The 15,525-nt window shown below is 57.9% G+C and overlaps 1 protein-coding gene across 2 annotated transcripts; it reads right to left on the bottom strand.

The window, feature by feature from the left end:
* Positions 1 to 3,333: 3,333 nt before the first annotated feature.
* On the bottom strand, positions 3,334 to 14,740 carry TMEM222 (transmembrane protein 222). 2 transcript variants are annotated; one of them, XM_002716093.5, is made up of 6 exons: positions 14,493 to 14,740; positions 9,004 to 9,088; positions 7,796 to 7,827; positions 5,531 to 5,627; positions 5,319 to 5,449; positions 3,334 to 4,267 (listed from the first exon to the last, which is right to left on the bottom strand). In XM_002716093.5, exons 1-6 carry the CDS (start codon positions 14,684 to 14,686, stop codon positions 4,180 to 4,182), a joined length of 627 nt encoding a protein of 208 aa, XP_002716139.1. In that variant the 5' UTR covers positions 14,687 to 14,740; the 3' UTR covers positions 3,334 to 4,179. The 2 variants fall into 2 exon arrangements, with proteins under 2 accessions (XP_002716139.1, XP_051712757.1); XM_051856797.2 differs by lacking the exons at positions 7,796 to 7,827; positions 9,004 to 9,088 and having other exon boundaries at positions 14,493 to 14,722.
* Positions 14,741 to 15,525: the final 785 nt, after the last annotated feature.

A 15,525-nucleotide genomic window follows, 5' to 3' on the forward strand; every position in this document is an offset into this window, starting at 1 on the left:
AACTGGAGTTGGCTCCAGCCCCTTGGCTGGCCCATTTGTAGAATGGATAGGGTCCCCACCCTGCCCTCAGAGGAGCTGAGAGCAACTTGCTTTGAAAGCGGAGTTAGAAACCGGTCTTTCTAAGAACGGAAATGGAGGGGGTGCAGGCTTTGCAGCTCGGCATCCCTGAGCACTGTTCTTATCTGCTGCTGTGTGACCCACAGCAAGTCTCTGAGCCTCTCTGAGCTGCAGCCCCCTGCTGTGCAGTGGTAGCAGGGGCAAGGCGGCTGTGAGGGAGAGGAGCGCTGGTACAGCTGGTAGACAGCAGGCGCCAGGTGTCCCCTGTCCGACACAGCCCAACTGACTCTTCGGTGCCCACGCGCACCCCCTGGAGAGTGCTGGCCACAGCAGAGCAGCTCTCTCCTGCCCTCTGCCATCCTGGGCCCCATCTGAGTGCTAGGGGGAGGACCTCACCCCCTCTATGGGAAGCCCCCCATAGCCCCTGGATTCTGCACACCCCAAGAACATAGCAGGTGTGGGCTCTGGGTTGCACAGCCTTTGGGACTTGAACCTGTGGGGTTTTGTTCTGGTCTTGGGCACAAGAGGCCACGCCCAAACTGCTGGCTGCCCCAGATCTAGCTCAGTCCACTTCCCTACTCCTGAGGCTGAGGTGACAGGGTGCCTCACAGACCCTGGAGAGGGAGAGGCGAGGGGTGGGTCCTGAACAAAACCCCCCTCCGCCTGCCTCCATCATGGGACCAGAGCCAGGTGTCTGAACGTCACCCCCACCCTGAGACGCAGGGGCCTCTCTTCCATCCCCAGTCCGAGGGCCAGCCCTCCATTTTGTGCCAATAATTTTGAGCCCCTTTTATTTATTACTTTATTTAAATTAATTTATTAATTTGAAAGGCAGAGTGGAGCGGGGGATATACTTTGGTTCACTTCCCAAATGTCCCCATCAGCTAGGGCTGGGCCAGGCTGGAGCTAGGAGCCGGGAACTCCATCTGGTTTTCCCACATGGGAGGCAGGCTCTCAAGTACTCGGGCCATATTCTACTGCCGTCACAGGAACATCAGGAGGAATCTCAATCAGAAGTGGATCAGCTGGGACTCGAACCGGCACTCACCAGCACCGCAACATGGGATGCTGTTGTCACAAATGGTGGGCGGCCTCACCCGCAGCACCACAATGCCGGGCCCACCTTCATCTGCTCAGTGAGGGGTTATCCCTACAATTGAGACTCCTACAAGCTCTCCACCATGGGAGTGGTCACGACTCCAGATGGGAGGGGAGTGGTCAGCAGCAGCCCCGCCACTTCCACATCCTGGCCCCTGCTTCCCTCCCCGGAGACAGGAAGGCATCAAGCTCTGCGTAGCTGCGGGTTCTGCGCTTCCCACAGCTGTGACTTGTCACTATTTCCCACCAACTCTCCTGCTGTCCTCCCAGCCTGAAACCTTTGCGACGTCCGTCCCCACTCCTAACAGCTCCGCTCGCCCTGCCCCAGGCCCCAGACCTTTGCCATGCGTGTCCCCCTTCTCTGCCCACCCTCCAACCGCCGAGGGCTTGCTTCCTGCCCGGCTTCCTCCTCTCTGGTGCCTGCCCCACACCAGCTTGGTTTGCACTGCCAGCAGAGGGCCCCTCCCACACACTTTTGCTTCTCCTCGGATTGGAAGGTGCCAGCAGCCCAGCCAGGTAACCCTTGACCCATTCACATCCACTCCAGACCAACCCGGTGTCCTCTAGGCACCGTCACTAAGAACCTTACTGCCTCCCAGGCAGCCCCACCTCCTTTTGGGCTGCCCAAACCTCGGCCTGATGGTCCCTAGTCACCTGAACCCTTAGATCTTTAGCTGGACTCCCCTTCCTGCCCCCTCCACACCGTGCCTCTGCCATGCGGCTCCCACCTGGCCTCGGGTCAGTGAGTCTCCCTTATCCCACAGCGCCGTCGGACTGCTTCTCTCCAGCAGCCTCCACTCTCCGTTCCTCTGGATCACAGCACCGCATCCTCCGCAGACAGCCCCCCCATGCCAGCTCCCCGGGGCGGGGTGGGGGGGGGGTTCTGAGGCGGCTCTGGACCAGCTCCACTGTTGCCACCTCTGGGACCTCGGGCAAAGCATCTTCTCTGTGCGCTCACTGCTTTGTGGGCACAAGGGCAGGCAGGGTAGCACCTACCTTACAGGCCAGTCGTGCGCCTTTCTTTCAAGGCTCTGCACACAGTAGGCCCGCAGTAACTGCTGACAGTTTCCACAGCACCTGCTTCCCTCCTGTCTCCCCAAGGTAAATGTTAAGCTCTGTGGGACTGGAGCCAGCCTTGAAATGTTCCTCCCCATCCTGCGGTGGCTGTCCTTGGGAACCCTACCTCACCTCCCCGCCCCCAGCCACTCAGAGGGGAGGGAAGAGCTCTGAAGTGAGGGGACACCTCCGGCCGGTCCTGGTGACGTCGCAGGTGTGGATGCCACAGCACCGCAGAGTCCAGGATGAGCTGGCAGATGCCAGGGCAGCCCTCCGGCCAGCAGGTACAGCTTGTCCACTCGGGCCCCTGTAGGCTGTGCAAACAGCCCACAGGAGTCAGAGGCCAAATTCTCTGCTGGCTCAATGGAAGAGACACACAGGCAAGGCTGGGAAAGACTTCAGCAAGGAAGCCACTTTTCAATTTTTAAAAAAGACTTATTTATTAGAAATTGAGAGTTAGAGAGAAGGGGAGCGAGACTGATCCACTGATTCACTCTCCAGATGGCTGCAACAGCCAGAGCTGGACCAGGGCGAACCTGGGAGCGTCATCCGGGTCTCCTACATGGGTGCAGGGGCCCAAGGACTCGGGCCGTCTTCCACTGCTTTCCCAGGTCATTAGCAGGGAGCTGGATCGGAAGTGGAATGGCCAGGGCATGAAACTGGAGCCTATATGGGATGCCAGCATTGCAGGCAGCGGCTTTACCCACAACGCTGGCCCCAAGAAAGACGCTTTTAAGCTGGGCCTGGGGAAGGCGGCCAGGATTTCAACAGGCAAGTGAGTAGGCTGTGCAGAGGACTCCATGGGGGTGGGACAGGGCTCACACGGCCAGGGCTGCTCAGCCCCTACCCCAATCCTGCTGCCAAGTTCTTCCCTGTTAACAGGGAGTGCGGGAGGGGCTCCAACACTCGCCTCAAGGACAAGGCTCTGAGACAGTGAATGTGGAATGGCGGGAACCCCTGAGCCCAGGCACAGGAGCAGGATACCCACCTGCCTGTCCCAGGCATGCCTGCTGGCAACCAGACCCCACTCCCCTGCCACTGCCCTAGCCAGGGGGCAGAGGTATCAGGACACAGGAAGCGAAGGGGTGAGTGGCCACAGAGGGGAACAATGACAGGGCAGCATCCGGAGTCACAGGTCTTTATTGTCCTGCTCAGGAGCCCCTCACAAAGGGACCCATGGAGTGGGGGGAGGTGGGCAGCACAGGGCCCTTTGACAACTTGAGCAAACAGCCCCTCCTGCTGACAGCACACCCATGTTTTGGATTTAAGGGATGCCACCCCTGTAGGACATCCACAGCTGGGCCTTTCTACAGAGGGCCACTCCGCACAAGCCAGCTCTGCCTCACCCCACCAGCCAGGCCCCAAAACCGAGTGCTGGGAGGTCCCAGCAGAGGGGACAAGGAGGCTGCTGGCAGGTGGGGCCCAAACTACCCTAAGGGCAGCTGCTGGCAGGCACTGAAGGAGGGCCCAGCCAGCCCCTAGGACCACTGCTGGGGCCCAGGCGGCTAAAGCTCCAGGGCAGCTTAGATTCTCAGTGGGCCCCACCCTACCACGGAGCTAACAGCGGGGGAAGGCTCTTAACCCAGCTGCCATCTCTGCACTGCCTTGAACTTGGGGCCAAATGTCCTTCCCTCCTGGCACTGGGCTGACCCAGCAGGCAGTGGTGAGAGGGAGCTCTACCAGGCAGCTGCAGCTTTTCTAACAGACGAACCAAGAGGGTGCTACAGGGGTGGGGTCATGAGTCCGGGTGTGGGCACAGGGAGCTTGTGACGGCTGGTGAGTGGCAGGGCAAGCGGACACCCAACCCTGTCTCACGCTCACCCTCAGCCCTTCCATTCCACCCAGCCCAGACCCATGGGTCCGAAACAGCAGGCCAACCCTGCCTGTGGGGACGAGGAGAATCTGGAACCAAAAAGGGTAGCAGCTGCCTTCTTGAGGGTCTGGTGGGCTCAGGGCCTCTGGCAGCCATCACCGCAGGTTCAAGGCCAGGCTGAAGGTGAGGACGATGCCCAGGAGAAGCAGGAAGGGCAGCCAGGTCTTTACGAAGGCTCCGACGCTGACAGGGTGAGGATAGCACGGGTGGGCACAGCCAGGTGAGCAGGTGTGTGGCTCATAAAACCATCCTCCCGGACCTCAACAGCGCTGCCGCCCCCGAGGACGCCCCTGGAATCCCTTGGCCCCAGGTTTGGTCAATCAAGAGACAGGACCCAGACACGTCTCCCCCACAGAGGGGCCGTGCCAGGTGCCGACACCTCACTGGCTGGGCAGGAGAGACGAGCTCAGCTCCCTGGCCTCAGTGGCTCTGTCCCTAATCACCTGTCTCCAGGAAGAGGCCTCCAGCAAGAGAACCAGGAGCTGCAGAGTGTGGGGACCACGAGCGTCCTCAGTCCACGGCCCTCACCATGGGGGCCACCAAGGTGGGGGTGAGGACAAGAGCTGCTGCCAGAGGGCGTGGCTGGGCTTGACCCTGGCGCTGCCTCAGTCTCTGTGAACACAGTTCTGTTCTCAGGGGACCTCTAAAAGCCTTCCTGCTAGTCCCCTTTTCAGAAGCTTAATGACAAGCTTAATGACAGGTAGGAGGACAGCCTGGAGGGGCAGCCAGGCCAGCTCTCAGGCTCCCGAGTCGGGGCCCTGCTGGGGCACGGGCTGCTCCCCCAAGTTCTCGGAGCTCCCTCTTCACCTGTGAACTGGGACAAATACCTTCAACCCCACAAGCATCAGACAGCAGCTTCAAGGTCTGCCTGGGTTACCACTGGGTCCACCTGCCCGGAACCTCACCTCTGACAGGCCACCACGTCCTCCCATGGGGACCTACTTCTTCCCTTTGCCTGAGTAGACTCTGAGGAGCTGGAATCCTTGTCCCACCTGCCCAAGGACAGCTGCAGCGTGCAGAGGCCTCAGTGGAAGCAAGGAGCAGAGCTGGGCCTGGGACCCCCACGTGGAGGTGGACTTTAGCACAGCCACGTCCCTCTCCAGGGCACTCAGCTCAGCATTCTAGAACCTTTGCGGCTGCAACAGGCATCCACTCTGCCCCTGCTGACTGCCGCAGGGGTTCCTTGGGGAGCAGCCCAGAGGGCCTCGTGGACAGTGTGCAAAGGGCTGCTTACCTGACGTACTTCCCATAGAGCAGGCAGAAGAAGCAGAGCGTCACCATGTTCCAGCTGGTGCTGTTGTTGTAGCGCATCAGGTTCAGGGCCAGCGCCACGTGGGAGTGGCAGTTGTCACAGCAGAGGTTGTGCTGCGGGCAGGAAAGGCTGGGTCAGGACAGCTGCAGCGGAACCTCCCTCCCCGGCCCTGCCTCAGGAGAGCTGGCCCCTACCATGCGGTGCTTGTACTCCTCCGAGGCGTCGTGCACGGCCGTGTCCCACGCGTTGGGCCCGCTGGCGTAGACCTGAGCGGGGTCCAACTTCCAGTACCTGAGGAGAGAGGGACTCTGGGCGCTGGCTCAGCTCTAATGTTCTGAGTTCTCTCTCCGCCTGGTCCAGAGCTGGCTGCCAAGGCCGTGGGGTGAGCCTGACCCAGGGCAGCTAACTCCAACCCCCCAGGAGGTGCGCAGTGCCATGGCAGACCTTGGGGGATGGCACTCACTTGGTCACGCGGTGCTACCGCCTGTCTCTGGCCCCCTAAGGTCAATCCTATTTTTTTTTTAATTTTTATTTATTTTTATTTTTTTGACAGGCAGAGTTAGAGAGAAAGACAGAAAGGTCTTCCTTCTGTTGGTTCACCCCCCAAATGGCCACCACGGCCGGCGATGCGCTGATCCAAAGCCAGGAGCCAGGCGCCTCTTCCTGGTCTCCCATTAGGGTGCAGGGCCCAAGCACCTGGGCCATGCTCCATTGCCCTCCCGGGCCACATCAGAGAGCTGGACTGGAAGAGGAGCAACCAGGACAGAATCCGGTGCCCCAACTGGGACTAGAACCCGGTGTGCCGGCACCACAGGCGGAGGATTAGCCTAGTGAGCCGCAGCGCCGGCCTAAGGTCAATCCTAACCCCCAAGGTGATGGCATTACAGGGATTGGTGGCGGCTTTGGGGGTGATTAGGTCATGGGTGAAGCCTCAAATGAGCAGGATTAGTGCCCCGAGGGAAAGGCCGGAGAGCGCCTCGGCCCCTTCCGCTGTGTGAGGCAATGAGAGAGGGCACGGGGGCCCTGGCCGGACAGGCGATCCACTACTGCCTCGCCCCAGACTTCGCGGCCTCCTCAAGTGTGGTTTCTAAGACACCAGCCTACGACGCTCTGTGACGGCAGCCTGAGCCGACCAAGGTGAGGCGTGAGGCAGCTTCCTGAGTCGTCAGCCAGGCAGACGGGGAGGTGTGTGCTCTGGGCAGAAAGGACACTATGCACTCGGTGAGAGGTGAGACCCTGCCACGTGTCCCAGAGTCTCCTGCTGGAGTGTTCAGGAGAGGTGGCAGGAGGCAGGGGAGGCACAGTGGGAGAGACGCCAGGGCAGCTGACTGCTGGTCCCCAGGTCGGGCGAGAACTGGTGCTGCAGGCAATGCTACGCCCCCGTGGGCCCTTGCCCGGGAGCACTGGGAGGTCAGTGCGCCCTGGCTGCTGGGCAGGGAGGGGCTGCTCAGGGCTCCTGCCTGGAGAAGGACTTCCTTAAAAATGTCTTTGAAAAGCAGGCTGGGGGCTGGCACTGTGGCGTAGCAGGTAAAGCCACCTCCTGCAGTGCCGGCACCCCATACGGGCGCCGGTTCTAGTCCCAGCTGTTCCTCTTCCAACCCAGCTCTCTGCTATGGCCTGGGAAAGCAGAAGATGGCCCAAGCGCTTGGCCACCAGCACCCATGTGGGAGACCTGGAAGAAGCTCCTGACTGCTGGGGCCACTTGGGGAGTGAACCACTGGAGGGAAGACCTCTCTATCTCTCTGCATCTGCTTCTCTGTAATTCTGCCTTTCAAATAAATAAACTAAATAAATCTTAAAAAAAAATAAAAAAGGCAGCCTAGCTGCTCGCTCCTGGCCAGAGACCCGTGGCCCACGTTTCCAGCAGCTGAGGAAGACAGAACAGGGCTGGGAGCCGTGCTGCAAGCTGGTTCTGCCACGAGGGTCACCACCTCCTCCTCAGCCCCGACGCCCTGGTGCACCCTTGGGCGAGAATACTGACGGCTGATGCACTGTCACCAGGCCCGCAGCTGAGATGAGTCCCGCAGGCTGAAAAAAACGAGGTCCCCAACTAAAGCAGCGCTACCCCCCGCCCCCCCCCCCCGACGCCTGACTGCCTCCCTGAACGCTTTCAGTGCCCCCTCCCGGCGGCAGGAGTGAGTCTGGGCTTCGGAGGGCCAGGCGTGGGTGTGAACGCCAGACCCAGTCTCTTCCCGTTCCTCACCCCTACCTGGGGTCGAAAGCATGACCTGCAGAGCTGAGGCAAGGCCTGGATGGGCCGCAGGCAAAGGCCTGAGCCAGGACTGGCACAGCAGGTGCCAGCACAGGGCTGCTCTGCTGGGGCGCACCTGGCCCTCCCTCCCGACCACACTCCTTCCTCAGGGTGTTGGCCCTGGTGTACCCCAGCAGGCCTGGTCTGCCCCAGGCAGGAGGAAGCCAGCTTTGGGGCCCGTCACACAGCCTTGGGGCTCGTCACTTACTTGGCAGGCTTTCCAAAGGCCATGTTGTCTTCCTGTTAAGAGACAAGAGCAGAGGTCAGCACATCCAGGTGGATGACAAACCTGGGTCAGTGGCTGAAGCGGAGGGACATGGATGGCAGTATGCCTGGCGCGGGCGGGAGCGAGGCCTGGGCCTGCTCGGGGCTGCCATGGCATCCGAAGAGCCGATCGGGGCTCCTCTGAGGGCAGAAGTGCACAGGGCACTGCACTGGAGGCTGCAGCCTGGGGCTCCTGTCGCCTCCACCTCGCCCTCTGTCTGGCACCCAGGGACTTCTCTTGCCCTTCTCTTGTTTTTCCTGGTATTCTGGTCACTCTTCTCTGACACTTAGTCACGGGCAGATGGTTCCTTTCAGTGGCCCACATGGAGCCAATCTCTGCGGGTGGGAGCCTCTGAGCACGCCAGGGGCTGCTGGGCCTCCAGAGGCTTCTTGTGGGGGCAACTCGGCAGCCAAGTCCCAGACTCCCCCCGCATAAGACCTGGGGATTGGGGGGTTATGCACAGTTGGACTGAGGGTCAGAATCAGGGAGACCCTGCACACAGAGCTGGTCCAAGAGGAATTACTCCCTCCCACACCCCCAAAAAAACAGGTAGTGAAAACAGTGCGTGTGAAAGCGTTTTCAAGTGCCAAGTGACAGACTTCTGCTGTGTTGAGACGATCGTGACACCTATTAATATAAACCCATGGGTGCCTCCTCTCCTTCATTCCAGCCTGACACCTGGAAACAGGCAAGTGGTGCATGCTCATCAGAAGCTAGCCGGGGGGGGGGGGGGGGGGAGGCCTGGTCCATCCCAGGGGAACAGGGCACCCCCTCTTCTCTGCGGCCATCCCCAGGGAACCATGTCAGCTTCCACTGCCGCCCGCGGTGACTCCCACCTTCTGAAGGTCCAGAGATGTGCTTCCTGGATGGTCTGACTCTCCATTCTTGCCTCTAACCCCTACCCATGTCTCCGTACCCCAGGGGGGGGGCAAGGGCTAGGGCAGTTACTTAAGAATCCTTCTGGCCACAGTGCCCTCCCGGCCTGTCCTGGAGGCGAGAGAAGGGGGAGAGGGTCACACGCTGGGGAGGGCCACGGGGCGGGGGGCTGGGGCTCTGTGTTGTCTGCATTCTCCTGGATCGGGGAAGACAGGAAGACAGGAAGCCTCCCTCACTAGCCCCGGACCCCTCCAGAGGGGCTGAAGGGGACTCACTGAGACGAAGTAGGGGCCAGCAAAGTCCCGGATGACTCCTGTGGAGGTGCAGATGCCCATGTGGCCAATGATGGGGAAAAACCACCTGCAGGGAAGGACAAGGAAGGGACGGGTCAGGTCTTCAGCCAGCCAGACACTGGAGACGTCCCAGAGGAAGTACGCGAACACACGCTGTGGGTGAGTGTCTGCTGCAGGCGTCCCCAGCGGCGGCTGCCCATGACTGTCGAAGGGGACAGCAATGTGAAGAGCCCCCGACTCCACCCAGGATAGCCGGAGCTGACAGGACAACACTGAACGGACGGGGGAATGAGAGCACCCAGTCCCCACCTCTGGGAAGAGAACCAGCAGATGCGAGACCTGTTTCTTTCTCCTCACTCTGCCTTTCAAATTAAAAAAAGTGGGAAACATTTGCCAAAACTAATTGAATTGTATTTTTTTTTTAAGAGTGAACTTTTTTTTTTTTTTTTGGAAGAGTTACAGAGAGCAAGAGATAGAGAGAGAAAGAGGTCTTCCATCCACTGGTTCACTCCCCAATTGCGGCAATCATCAGAGCTGTGCCGATCTGAAGCCAGGAGCCAGGAGCTTCTTCTGGGTTTCCCATGTGGGTGTAGGAGCCCAAGACTTGGCCCATCCTCCACTTCTTTCCCAGGAGCATTAGCAGGGAATGGGACTGGAAGTGGAGCAGCCGGGAATCAAACCAGTGCCCACAGGGATGCTGGCACTGCAGGCTGGGACTTTAATCTTCTGCACCACGGCACCAGCCCCTGAACTGTACTCTTAACGTGTACATCTTATTGAATGCAAATGATGTTTTAATAGAGATGATTAAAAAATAACTAGAAATAATTCATAGGTCTAACAGTAAAATGGGTAAGTAAACTGTAGTACTCATATATGAAGTAACACATAACAACAAGTGAAATCTGTGCTACATACAACAGACTCTCAGAGACGTGAGGCTGAGTGAGAGAAAGCTTACTCAAATACTACATAATGTAGTATTTCATCTACACAAAGTTCCAGCGGAGATAAAACTAGGGGTGGGCACTGTGACAGGGCAGGCAAAGCTGCTGCTGGGATCCTGTTTCCCATATCAGAGCATCATTTTGAGTCCCAGCTGCTCAGTTTCCATCCAGCTTCTTGCTAATGCATCCTGGGAAGGCAGTGGATGATGGCTCAAGTACTTGGGTTCCTGCCACCCACACAGGTGACTCAGATAGAGTTCCTGGCTCCCAGGAACTACAGTGGCCTGGTCTGGCCCTGGCTGTTGTGGTCATTTGGTCAGTAAATAGAGGATCTCTCTCTGGCTCTCCTCTGTCAGTCTGCCTTTCAAATGAATAAATCTTAAAAAAAAGAGAAAAGAAAAGGCAAAACTAACCTATAGCTAGAGATCAAAAGCGAAGTTGTTGGGGCCGGAGCCGTGGCGCAGCTGGTAAAGCCACCATCTGTGCTGCCAGGATCCCACATAGGTGCTGGCTCGAGTCCTGGCTGCTCCTCTTTCAATCCAGCTCTCTGCTATGGCCTGGGAAAGCAGTGGAAGACGGCCCAGGGACTTGGGCCCCTGGACCCACACGGAAGACCAGGGAGAAGTTCCTGGCTCCTGGCTTCAAGCTTGGCCCTGCTTCAGCCATTGTAGCCATCTGGGGAGTGAACCAGTGGATGGAAGACCTCTCTCTCTCTCTAACTCTACTTTTCAAATAAATAAATAAATGAAATCTTAAAAAGAGAGAGAGAGATTGTCCTTGGAGAGCTGGCTGAGGGTGTACAAGGGGTCCACTGGGTCCTGGAAATGAGCTCGCCACCTGTCCACATACTAGTTACACGATGTGCACAGAGCTGCACACTGACAATTTGTGCACCTTACGCTATACCTTACATGGGGCCGGCACTGTGGCACAGCAGGTTAAGCAAGCCGACAGTGCTGGCATCCCATATGGGCACTGGTTTGAGTCCTGGCTGCTCTACTTCCAATCCAGCTCCCTGCTTATGTACCTGGGAAAGCAGTGGAGGATTGGCCAAGTCCTTGGGCCCCTGCACCTCATGTGGGAAACCTGGAGGAAGCTCCTGTCTACTGGGTTCAGCCTGGCACAGCCCTGGCCATTGCAGCCATTTAGGGAGTGAATCAGCGGGAGGATCTCTCTTGGTCTCTCCCTCTCTCTCTGTAACCTTGCCTTTCAAATAAAATAAATCTTAAAAAAAAAAAAAGTTATTGGGGCCGGTGCTGTGGTGTAGCAGGAAAAGCCGCTGCCTGCAGTGTTGGCATCCCATATGGGCACCGGTTCGAGTCCTGGCTGCTCCACTTCCAATCCAGCTCTCTGCTATGGCCTGGGAAAGCAGCAGAAGATGGCCCAAGTCCATGGGCCTCTGAACCCACATAGGAGACCTGGAAGAAGCTCCTGGCTCCTGGCTTTGGATTGGCAAAGCTCTGGCCATTGTGGCCAACTGAGGAGTGAACCAATGGATGGAAGACCTTTCTCTCTCTGTGTAACTCTTTCAAATAAAATAAATATTTTAAGTTATATTTCATTAAGAAAGTTTAAGGGCCGACATTGTGGCATAGTAAGTAAAGCCACCACTTGGGACACTGGCATCCCATAATGGGAGCCAGTTCATCCCCGGCTTCTTCACTTCCAATCCAGCTCCCTGCTAATGGCCTGAGAAAAGCAGGAGATGGAAGACCTCTCTGTCTCTCCCTTTCTCTGTAACTCTGACTTACTTTCAAAATAAATAAACACATCTTTAAAAAAAAATTCAGAGGTTTCACAAGGAAGTGAAGAAACAGTATGTGCAAGAGTAGAGATCAGAACAAAAGCACAGTACATTCCAGGAACTAAAAGGTCATTGTTTTTAGCAGCCATGGGCATTAAAGAACAACCCCCCAATCTCAGATGGACCCCATTATGCAATACATAGGAACCTCAGATCTGTCTGTAGCCCAAGAACCATGGCCCTGACAGGGCTGGGTGCTAGAGAGCCCGGCCCAGCTGGGGAAGGTCTCCCCGGGCCACGGTCCTGGTGTCAAGGACACCCAAACATGAGCACAAAGCAGCCAGGGAGGTGGTGCGCTCAGGGAAGCTGGTATATGGCACCAGGTAGAGTCAGTAGACTTCACAGAAAGCGACTTTTAACCTTGACCTGTGAAAGCACAGGATATCAATAAGCAGCCAACAGAACCCCAGAGCAGTAAGGGGGTTGCCTGTCTCTGGAGGATGGGATGGGGAGAAGTGTGGCGGGCAGGGGGGGAGAGGTGTGGCGGGCAGGAGGGAAGCCGGCTCAGAGGCTGCTGCTGCAGCCAGGCAGATGGTGGTGGTCCTGACCACAGCCCTGCTGGTGGGTGGGCGAGAAGCCACGGTTTCAAAGACCTCGAATGGGAAGACTGGGCAGGCTCATATAACCGACAGGCTCGAGGTCTTCCGGGCCTGGAGTTTGCACATCTGACAGGACGGTGGCACTAGAACCAGCACCCAGCAGAGTCAGCATCCAGTCCTGCAGTTTTTATTCGTAGCAGAGGCTATTATCTGGCTTTCCATGCAGTTATCCACATCTCTGGTAGGGGTGGGGTCCCCCCGCCCCAACCACGACAGAGGGCACCTTGCACCACGTCCGTTCCTAGCACTGCACCACGTCCTCAAAAGCGACCTCACCTGTTTCTCGCTCCCTCTTGCTGGAGGGGGAGTCCCTGCGAGGGGCACGGCCCTCTGATGCGGGCGTGGTACCTTACCCATCTGCTCTTTTGACCTCCTGAGCAAAGATCTGAATAGAAATGGGCACAAGCTGCTTCTGGCTCAAGTGACTGGCAACAGAAGGGCCTTCACATCATGTTGCTACCAGTTCTCTGCGGAGCAGAGGCCCACGCCACACATGGCATTTTTGAGAATGGGGAATGGCCAAAGAGACCTCAGGATAGCAAGACAGGTTTTAGCAGGAGCATCCCTCCCAATCACCTTCACAATGACATTTCGTTTTCTTCCTAACACAGGTCACTCTGAGCTCTCTCTTTAGAGCTTGTGCTTAAAATCTACTCCTCTCCTCCTGACTCAAACGCCACGAGTGCCAGCACCATATCTGCTTCCTGCGCCACGGGATCTTCTTATCATCTCATCCAGAACTCTCTGGGCACATGGGAGTCTTAGCAAATGTGTTAAACACGCGCTGAATGAATTAACACACTTTCATAAATATTTTTAGAGGACCCAGACTTGGATGCTCTTAACCAAGTGCAAATGCATGTGAAAACACAAAACAATTCAATTACTTTAACACAATAAAAAGATTAAAGTCATTTTAGGACCAGCAACATATAAAGCCTAAAAAACCTGCCTGCACCCTTCTCCACACCACCATCTGGCTGTTTTTGATGGGGGAGCAAATCCGCCCCACCGGCTGAGCGAGGTAAGATGCGGTGGGAAAAGAGTAGGTTACCGGCAGGAGAGTCGGGCATGCCTTCGCTACAGGAATGTGAACCTGACCAGCACGCTGAATGCTGCAAGAAGTTCAGCCGAAAACAGTCTGTAAATGCGGCTGTGAAGTCAGAGAAAATGGGTGTCAGAGCTTCACAAACTGTCCAGCAGCTGAGGAGTGGCTGTCACCAGCTGTCAAGGCTGGGGCAGGAGGGCACATCACCTCCCCCCACCCAGGGGCTTCTTGCTGAAAGGCTGCAAGAAGTACCCGCTGCGGGCCGGCGGGCCAGCGCTGCGGCGCAGTGGGTAAAGCCACCGCCTGCAGTGCTGGCATCCCATATGGGTTCCGGTTCGAGTCCTGGCTGCTCCGCTTCCAACTCTGCTCTTTGTTATGGTCTGAGAAAGCAGTGGAAGATGGCCCAAGTGCCTGGGCCCTGCACCCACATGGGAGACCAGGAAGAAGCACCTGGCTTCAGATCAGTCCAGTTTCGGCTGTTGCTGCCATTTGGGGAGTGAACCAGTGGATGGAAAACTTTTCTCTCTCTTTCTCTCTGTAACTCTGCCTTTCAAATAAATACCTTAAAAAAGAAAAAGAGGAACCCCCACACATGACACAGCCTGATGCACAGAAAGAACCCTGGTATGGAGGCGGAACCCCTCGGACCTAAGCCCCCTTTGCAGCTGAGATGCTGTGTGGGACAAGGGGTTGGACTCCCAGATGCCCGGAGGCGGCGTGGCCCCAACCAAACCCACCCTTGTTTTCAGGTCCAGCAGGATGTGTGCATCTTCTCAATGAATGAATAAGCCAGCGAATGAATGAAGATCCCTCCTCCTCCCCTGTACGCCCGCAGCTGCTGAGCCTCCCAGCCACCCGACCTTTCCCGCCAGCCTGCAATCGTGCAGCAGCCAGCGGAAACCGGCACCGCGCGAGCGGCGAGTTCTGGTGGCCGGACGAGGTGTGCGGGCCGGACCCCTGCCAAGGGCTTGCTGTGGGTCTGAGGGAAGCCCGGGCCCACCCGAGGACGCCGCGCTAGCCTCGCCTTTCCCCGGACCTTCCTGGTCCCCGGGCGGACGCCGGAGGAGACTCACGTGAGCACCGGGATGGGCGTCCACACGACGCAGTAAGGGAAGCGGCTCCGCTCCACGTCCATGGCGACGCCGCCGGAGCCCTGGTACTGCTTCATGTCCGTCTCGGCCGCCGTCGGAACCTCCACTTCCGCCATCCCGGGCGGGGGTGGCGGCGGCGGCGACAGGAGCGGAGAACTCCCTTCCGCTTCCGCCATGCTGTGCGCGTCCCGCCCCGGCCCGCCCCTGCCCCGGCGACGCTCGGCCCCGTGGCGTCACTTCCTGGAGGTGGGGTCCGCCCGCTTGGCCTTCCCCCCGGGAATTGGAGCCGCGTCTGTCTGGGCCCGGCCAGCCTCTCCCGGTCCCTCGGTACCAGCCCAGTCCCGCGTCTTTGCGCGGCGGCCAAGCGGATGCCCTCAGGCTGCTCGCAGTCTGGCGCCGAAGACCCGCCAAGAACGCTGGGGTTCAGTGCGTCGAGGGCTCCTAGGAGCTGTGGTACCGGGTTTATGTACTGAGCACCTCTTAGATGCCAAGCACTGGCCATACGTTGTTTCTGACCCCCACGAGCTGATTAGACGTGCGAGTGTAGGCATTAGCCTGCGACAGGTGGGCTGAAGGCTCAGGAGGCGAAGCCAGCGGCCAGGGCTGAACCCCAAGTCTTTCCATTTGCCTTGCTCCTTTCATTCCTGGCCTCACGAGGCAGTGGTAGCATGAGGGCAGATGTGTGTGTGTGTGTGTGTGTGTGTGTGTGTGTGTGAGAGAGAGAGAGAGAGAGAGACACAGAGAGAGACTCTTACTGGAAGACGCAGGAGCTGAGTCTTGATGTTTGCCGGTTGGGGCGTGCCCGACAGTGCCTGGCTAGAGCAAATCACAAACCTTAGATGCGAGTCCCATCCCTTCCTTGTACAAACGGGAAAGCTGAGCTCAGGGAAGTTCATTGTCACAGCCATACTTATAAAGAAGCCGTGTGCAGACCTTTTTGGGTCTTTTAAGGGATACCAAAACAGCCCAAGGCCATCTTCCAGCCCTGGGGAGGGGAGTGGGGCCGGCAGGAAGG

This window comes from Oryctolagus cuniculus, chromosome 7 (assembly GCF_964237555.1).
Source record: "Oryctolagus cuniculus chromosome 7, mOryCun1.1, whole genome shotgun sequence".
Taxonomy (NCBI): Eukaryota; Metazoa; Chordata; class Mammalia; order Lagomorpha; family Leporidae; genus Oryctolagus; species Oryctolagus cuniculus.

Coding starts and splice junctions, on each gene's coding strand:
- TMEM222 (XM_002716093.5), bottom strand. CDS start 14,686: ATGGCGGAAGCGGAAGGGAGTTCTCCGCTCCTGTCGCCGCCGCCGCCA. Junction 5,628..7,795: donor GCCTTTGGAAAGCCTGCCAA/GTAAGTGACGAG, acceptor CTCTCTCCTCAG/GTACTGGAAGTTGGACCCCG. Junction 5,450..5,530: donor AGGAGTACAAGCACCGCATG/GTAGGGGCCAGC, acceptor TCCTGCCCGCAG/CACAACCTCTGCTGTGACAA.